Here is a 7,795-nt window from a genome sequence, read left to right as displayed (position 1 = left end):
ATTAGCCAATGGAAATGATTTTGGTAAAAAGAAAATGATGATGCAGGAAAAAAAGAGGATAACTTAGTAAAAGGGGATAGTATTAAGAGCACAGTTAGAGGAACTGATATTAGGTAGGAGCCAGGATAGTTCTTCCATTGTGATACACAGGAAGGCAGGGTTTGTAGGTACTCATGCCAACGAGATGGTAGAACTGGTGGTGGAAGATGAGGTAGTTCTTCTTTATTTATATCAATTTTCTATGTGGAGGCAAGGTCATAGACTGAGAGTGGGTAGTGGAATGAGTATTGAAAGTTTGAGGTGGGGGAGAGAGTATTAAATAGTTGTCTTCAAGAGCGAGAAAGCCAGTTTTATTGGGAAGATGCACTATGATCATCTGTCAGTGCTGGATGCCCTTTTGAAACTTATGGTCATAATTTGAAACGAGTTCATTCAGCATAGCTGGGTGATTTTTTTTCAATAGTTTTCAGCTTTTTTAGTGTACTTAACAAAGTGAAGAGTAGGGGATTTCCTAAGTTAGTACAAGGGAAAGAGAGGCAAGGGAATCAAGAGTTTTTTAAGGGAATGGTTATAGGACTGGCCACAGAACCCAAACTATATGAGAAAAAAAATGAGGCCATGAGGGAGGATGAATACTGTAAAAATGAAAGAGTTAATGGATTGAAGGCCTCAGTCAGGTTGGAAATAAGATAAAGAATAGCTTTATCAAACTGCCTCTCTAAGAGTACAGAAGGAAAAAAATGAGATTACAATTTCTTCCTACTTATTTTTCTTTACTTCTTTTTAAAAGTAATAATAACAATAACAACCAAAATTTATTAGGCTCTTATAATATGTCAGGCACTGTTTTAAGCAATCTACATGTCTCATTACTTTTAATATTTACAACAACACTATGAAACAGAGGTGCAAAGAGGTTAAGAGATTTACTCAAGATCATACAGTTAATAAGTAGCAGTATAAATATTAAAATCTAGGCAGGGTGATTCCAGAACCTGTCCTCTTATCCACTAAACTGTCATATTTTTTTCAGTGAGGCACAGACTCAGATGTTAAGTGATTTGTTCAAGGTAACAAAACTATAGTAAGATATAACAGTGGTGGTAGAATACAGGTCCTTTGACTCCATTCAGTTGCTTCTTCTGACACTAGTATATGATATGGTCCCTCTTCTTAAGGAGCCAAGGGCCTAATTTGGGAGACAAACTACATAAAATTTTAAAATATGACTGTATATGATTAAGTACCAGAGTGAGTACTACTGACAATATTATGGCCCTTCAAGGGGAATATATCAGAGTAACCTGGAATGGTTAATACAGGCTTTATGAGGAATAATATGAACTGTTGAACAAGACTAACTGGGATGGTTGTGCTGTAGAAGCAAAAGAGATGCTGTAAAAATGAGGATGCTATGTTCAGGTGATATTGTTCTGAATGTAATTTGGGGTGTTTTTTTTTTGGTGGGGGGCGTTGTAATAATGAAAATAATTATTTAAATATTTGGAATCTTTGGAAAAATTACATTGTGAACAAATAAAGATAACACCATAATGTAAAAGGTAAATATTTGGCTTCATTTTATTAAGTGTAAAAGAAAATTCTAGAAGCTAATGTTTACCATTCTCCTTTCTAGTCTCAGTTCTTTCAGTTCGAGGACTGACGGATAGCTCAATCTTGGATCAATGGAAAGCAAGTGTCTTTGTGGAGGCGTTTCTTGAGAAGTATGTGTCCTTAACGTCAAATTTTCCCTTTACATTTAGAAGATAAACAGTAAGTTCTCCAGACAACTGAAGAGAGAATATCCTTTCCTTTATAGCCTCACAGATTTTCTTCTTTTATCTGAAGAAAAAACCCTAATCTGACCACAAAGGAGAAGTTAATGGAAGTGATTTACGTCCTCTTTTTATCTTTTTCTCATTTATCACATATTAACTATTCAAGAGTAAAGGAGAAACTTGAGATTTTTCTATATATGATTTTTAAGATATGGCACATTCATTTTTTTTCCCCAGTTACATTTGGGGAATTACAGTATATTGATTTTGATTCTTTAAGTCTGTATAAGGAATTACTAAGGCTAAAATATTTTAGGATATTAGAATAAATTATGATTTATCAATACAATGAGATCTTGTTCATCCATTCAAAAATGAAATGATGTACATTGATTAACACATAAATGTACTCATGCTTTAGCAGAGAACAGGTTACAGAATACTATGTAGGGAATCCACTTTTGTTTAAAAATACTCATAATAATTGCAAAAATACACAATTTTTAAGTTTATTTCTTGAGTGGTGGGGCTATGGGTAATTTTTCTCTATCTGTTGGAATTTGGTAATTTTTCTACAGTCAATATATAATATTTGTTAATAAAGATGTTTTAAAATAGTACATACATAAAATCAGTAATTTTATAATGTCCTAGAAAAACAGTTACAGGAATGGTGACCCAGATTAACTGTGAATTTGAGGAAGTTGTTCCAAGTTCAAACCCAAACTCCCAAAATGAAGTTGAGGAGGCCCTCCTATACACTTTTAAGGACTACAGTGAAGTCTTTACACCCATCAGCTGTTTAGAAAAATGTCCATTACCTCCAGCAAAGGACCAAGGTAAAACATTTATTTCCTTTGTCATAAAACATTTCTTACTAATATACAGATTTTCATTCCAGTGAGTTTGTTTTATTAATTTTTAAATTTTTATTACATATATCCACCTGCAAAATTACAATTCTAAGCTTTGCCACATTAGGGAAATATTTTCTCTTTCATATTAATCCTGCTTTTGTAAATTAGGTTGTTTTTGGAGTTTAAGTGTGCTGGGCCTCAAAATAGCCTCAGAGATTTGATCATAGTGTGCTCACAGCATATTGCTATAATAATATTAGCATCTGTGTACAGATCTGATGGCCCAGCAATCTGGTATAACATTAAATTAGTAGATAATTAAGTGATGCTTATATTTTATTTTCCAAAATATCCTAAAGATTTTCAATTTCATGTCATGTATGTGAAACCATAATTCAAAGGAGAGTTGGAATAATTTCAGTATTAGGTCAGGAAATTCACCCACTTTTGAAAAATTTACTGTAAGTAATAACTAAAAGTATTTTTATCCAAAATACATTCCAAATCTCTCATGTTACTAGAGGGTACTGAATTCTTTTAACCATATAAAAACTTGTTGAGTACTACCTTTCTTGTATGTATAACAGCCTATTCCCTTTTGAAATTAAAAGACTTAAGGCTGTATTGTATAATTGCTATTATTTAAGATAAGCTATAGCTTAAGCATGAAAAATAAATTGGTTCTTTTACTGTTTTTATGTAGATACATAAATTGTGTTTAAAATTTTTAATGTTGGCAAATAGGTGTGTGATGATATATAGGGAGTTAAATCCCTCTTATAGTTTCAGAAGAAAGAGTGATTGCATTAAAGACTAAACTTGAGAGCCTGATATAGTAGGAAGAACCTAAGTTTAGAATCAGAAGATTTGATCATAGTCCAAATCTACTCTTAAAAAGTGGTACAAATTTGAGACAGTTATTTAAAATTTCATGGTTTTCAGTTGCCTTCTGTACTTTCTTTTAATTTGTTCTTCTAATTTCTTATAAAAATTTTGTTGGGATCAAATAATTTGTATGTATATTATTATGTATATTATTTTGTTAGGATCAAATAATATATGTATATTATTAATTACATATTATTAATATGACAAACTAGGAACTACTGTTGGCAAATTTCATAATATCTATTGTCAGCTACAATCAGAAGCTGCTTTACAATTCACTGAATGAAAATATGCTTGAGTTTCCCAAAGAAACACACTCACAGATACAGAGAACAAACTGATAGCTGCCAGTTAGGAAGGGGAAGGGGGAGGGCGGGCGGTGGCTGGGTGAAAAAAGTGAAGGGATTAAGAAGTACAAATGGGCAGTTACAAAAAAGTCACAGGGATGTAAAGAACAGCATAAGGAATACAGTCAATAATATTGTAGTAATTATGTATCGTGCCAGGTGGGTGCTGGACTTAATTGGGTTGAGGGAGTACTTTGTAAGGCAGCAGTTCTCAACCTGTGGGTCGCGACCCATTTGGGGGTCGAAAGACCCTTTCACAGGGGTGAAAGGATCGGAAAACAAAAAGATACTTACATTATGATTCATAACAGTAGCAAAATTACAGTTATAGAGTAGCAACAAAAATAATTTTATGGTTGGAGGTCATCACAACATGAGGAGCTGTATTAAGGGATCGCGACATTAGGAAGGTTGAGAACTGCTGTATAAATATCTAATCACTATGCTGTACACCTGAAACTAGTATATGTAATTGAAAAATAAAAATAAATAATTAAGAATAAATACATATGAATTGTTCATATCCTATATTTCCTTAAGGATCCGGTGTCATTAGATTTTCTTCCTTTTTAAGGCTGAAGGATATTCACGATTTTTAAAGCTGAACAATTTCACACAAGGGAAAATGTGGTGGCATATGTCACCACATTTTTTTTAAATCTATTCATTTGTCAGCAGACACTTAGGTTGTTCCCCTACCTTGGCTATTGTGAATAATGCTGCAGACAACATGGGAGTACTATCTCTTTGAGATAGTGATTTCGTTGGCCATCTGTTTCTTCCTTTATATCTGTTTTGTCTCACTGTGCTAACTGGGACCTCCAGTACATTGTTAAATAGAAGCAGTTATAGTTGCCATCCTTGTCTTGTTTCTGACAGTCAAGGAAATTGTTAATGTTTCACCATTACAAATGATGGAAATATCATTTCAGTGTTTGCATCATTCTCAATGGTGAAATGTTAGAAGAATTTACTATATTGGGTTGAGAAAGCTTCCTTTTGTTCTGAGTTTGATAAGAGCTTTTGATCATGAATAAGGATTGAATTTTATGAATGTTTTTCTTCTACAACTATGAAGATATCTACATCTTAAATATATAGAATGTCCCTTTATTAAAAATGTATAACCCTATAATCTAAACATAATTTTTTCATATTGTGATAATACTATTTTTAAATGTTAACATTATCTTGGGAACATTTCACCATATACTTAAATTTTCTTAAAAAGCATGGCTTTGAATGACTGCAGTTTTTAATCTTATTTATGTATCATGCATTTCCCAATTTGTTGTGTTTAATTTCAAATGTGTACATAAATGTATGTTTCCATTTCCAATTATTTTCTTAAAGTGCATCCCTGGAAATGGAATTATTTGATATAAGTTTTTTGGGGTTTTTTTAGTTCACTAGCATGGTATGAAAATACTCTGTTCACACCAGGGTATATTTACTGATGTTGTAGTATATATTTATCCAATGTGGATGGGCAAAAAATTACTATATTCTAACTTGCATTTTAGGAATTACTGGTGCTTAGTTGTCATTTGCATATTTTTGTTTTGTGAAATGATTCTTTTGTCTATTTTTTTCTATTATCTATTTTATATTTTACCTTTATATATCAAAGCTATCAATAACCCTAAATATATTTAATTTGAACTTAACCAGACCTGTCAATGTTTTTCTTTATGGTTTCTTTCGTTGCTTTTTTTTAAAGATTTTATTGGGGAATTGGGGGAGGGAACAGCGTTGGGGAATCGGGGAAGGGGAACAGACAAGTTGCTGTCCTTTTGTTCTTCAGTCTAGTTGTGAAGGACGTTGTTTCACTGGCCCAATTTGGCACCATCATTGCACTCTTCCCGGGTGAGGCAGATCAGTCGCCGGCTTCTGGACGGCCGCTCATGGTGGCTGCTGGCTGCTCACGCTGGCTGCCGGCTACATATGGTAGCCACTGCAGCAGGGGCTGCAGCTTATGCCGTCACCGGTGGCTCACGCAGCCCAGCTCCAGGTTGAGCTGTTGTTCAGCATCTTAGCTGTAGAGGGCAGTGTCACTGGCCCTCATATGTGGGATCCAAACCGGGGCCCTCTGGTGTCCCAAGCCAGCTCTTAACCAACGCGCCACTCGGCCGGCCCTCTTTCATTGCTTTTATACTTGGAAAATTCTTCCTTGAATTAGATAAATATTTATCCATATTTTCCTTAAGATTTTCTTTAAGATTTTGGTATATGCTTAAAAATAAGAAAAAAAATTATTTTTTCCAAATGTTTTGGCAATTGTCCCAATATTTATGGAATAGTCTTTTCTTTCCCTACTGATTAGAGAAATGCCATTTACATCATATGCCAAATCCTTATCCACATTAGAGTTTGTTTCTGGGTTTTCTATTATGTTCTTTGATTTGCTTATTATTGTGTCATTATCATACAATTTTAACTTTAATATAATTATAACATGTATTAAGTCTGCCTTTTTGTTATTTTTTTCCTACTCTCATATCTGTAGTCTTCCAGATTTACTTTACAATGTTTTCCAAGTTCCAAAACAGACCTTTTGGGAAATTTAATGTTACCGGGACCTTTTGGAATTTTTACTATAGTCTTTTTAGCCAGGTAAGAGTTGAACTTGCCTTTTCTTTCAGGTTTTTTTTTTAATGATCCTCATTAAAGTTTTATGATTTCCTCCATATACTTTCTGCCCATTTTTGTTGTTTATTCCTCAATATTTGTATGTTTGTAGCCATCACGAATGAGTTTTTTTATTAATTTTTGATTCAGTTATTATATAGAGGGTGCAAAAAAATGTATACACATTTTAAGAAAGGAAAAAACTGTATTAAAATTATGGTGATGGTAACCACTTTGAACATGTCTTGTAATTACAGAAGTCAAACATGACTTGTATTCATCTTTTGGTATCGGTATATATTTAGTATTACAATTTTAATACAGCTTTTTCCTTTCTTAAAATGTGTATACATTTTTTTGGCACCCTCTGTACGTTTGAAAACCATTGATTTTATGATGTTTTATGAGACACCTTAGGAACTCCTTTATTTGTTTTCATTTAGTTATCTTGGGTTTTCTAGGTAGACAAAAGTATCTTCTGCAATAAATAAACCTATTTTCTATCCTATCAGTAGACCTCTTTTTTTCTGCTCCTTTCATAGTTAACTAACCAAAAACTTTTTTCCTCTTGACAATTTAACACTTCTCTACAATTGAGGAAAACAGTCTCCTCATATCTGTGTTGGTACATATAATAGAGATAAGAACTTCAGGGAATGGCGTATAGCCATAAGAATATAAGGAAGTAGTACCCTTGGTTAAATAAACAAAACCCTTTAGTTATAAACAACATGAATTGCGGTGTCATGCTGCCATCTAGTGACTTCATAAAAAAACGGTGGTTAGAAAACAAGAATATCCCTATAGACTCCCAGAAATACCAGGATGAGCCTGTAGGACAGGAAGATGGCTAGAAAGTCTGTGTTTGGAAGTGGAATGTGTAAATGGGAATATAAACAAATGCTGTTTGGGTTTTTACTATTAATATAACTTCATTAATATTTACAAAATGGTTGTACAAATGAGCCCTCTTTAAATATTTTCAGATAAGCCCTGCTTAGACATGGAACTGATAGTAAGCTTTGTTTGGTGTCTCATGGGAAGCTCTGAGTCACAAGATTGTCAAGAACTTAACAGGTCCAGACAAACAACCTCTTAGGAGGCTAGTTTATATAACAAGTTCTCTTTTGACAGTTCAGGTCAGCACCAGGCAAAGGGATGGTCCCTGGCTGCCTGCTTTATATCACATATTTATTAAGCACATGCATACTAATGATGTAGTTGGTCATGGGAGACATCACTTCGTGCTGTCCCTCTCTCATGTCATTCTAAAATGACTTAGCTGAAATACCACTGC

General features: G+C 33.5%; 1 protein-coding gene across 1 annotated transcript in view; it reads left to right on the top strand.

Annotated features, from left to right (window-relative positions):
• SHOC1 (shortage in chiasmata 1) overlaps window positions 1-7,795 on the top strand; it is a 58,049-nt gene that overhangs the window by 2,485 nt on the left and 47,769 nt on the right. Inside the window, 3 exon segments of the mRNA XM_019635792.1 lie at window positions 1,637-1,724; window positions 2,433-2,617; window positions 6,377-6,483. Of these exon segments, the coding sequence (XP_019491337.1) occupies window positions 1,637-1,724; window positions 2,433-2,617; window positions 6,377-6,483 (380 nt within the window).

Source organism: Hipposideros armiger, unplaced genomic scaffold, assembly GCF_001890085.2.
Source record: "Hipposideros armiger isolate ML-2016 unplaced genomic scaffold, ASM189008v1 scaffold_24, whole genome shotgun sequence".
NCBI classification, from domain to species: domain Eukaryota; kingdom Metazoa; phylum Chordata; class Mammalia; order Chiroptera; family Hipposideridae; genus Hipposideros; species Hipposideros armiger.
Note: the sequence above shows the minus strand (reverse complement) of the source record. Positions and strands in the feature narration are given on the sequence as shown.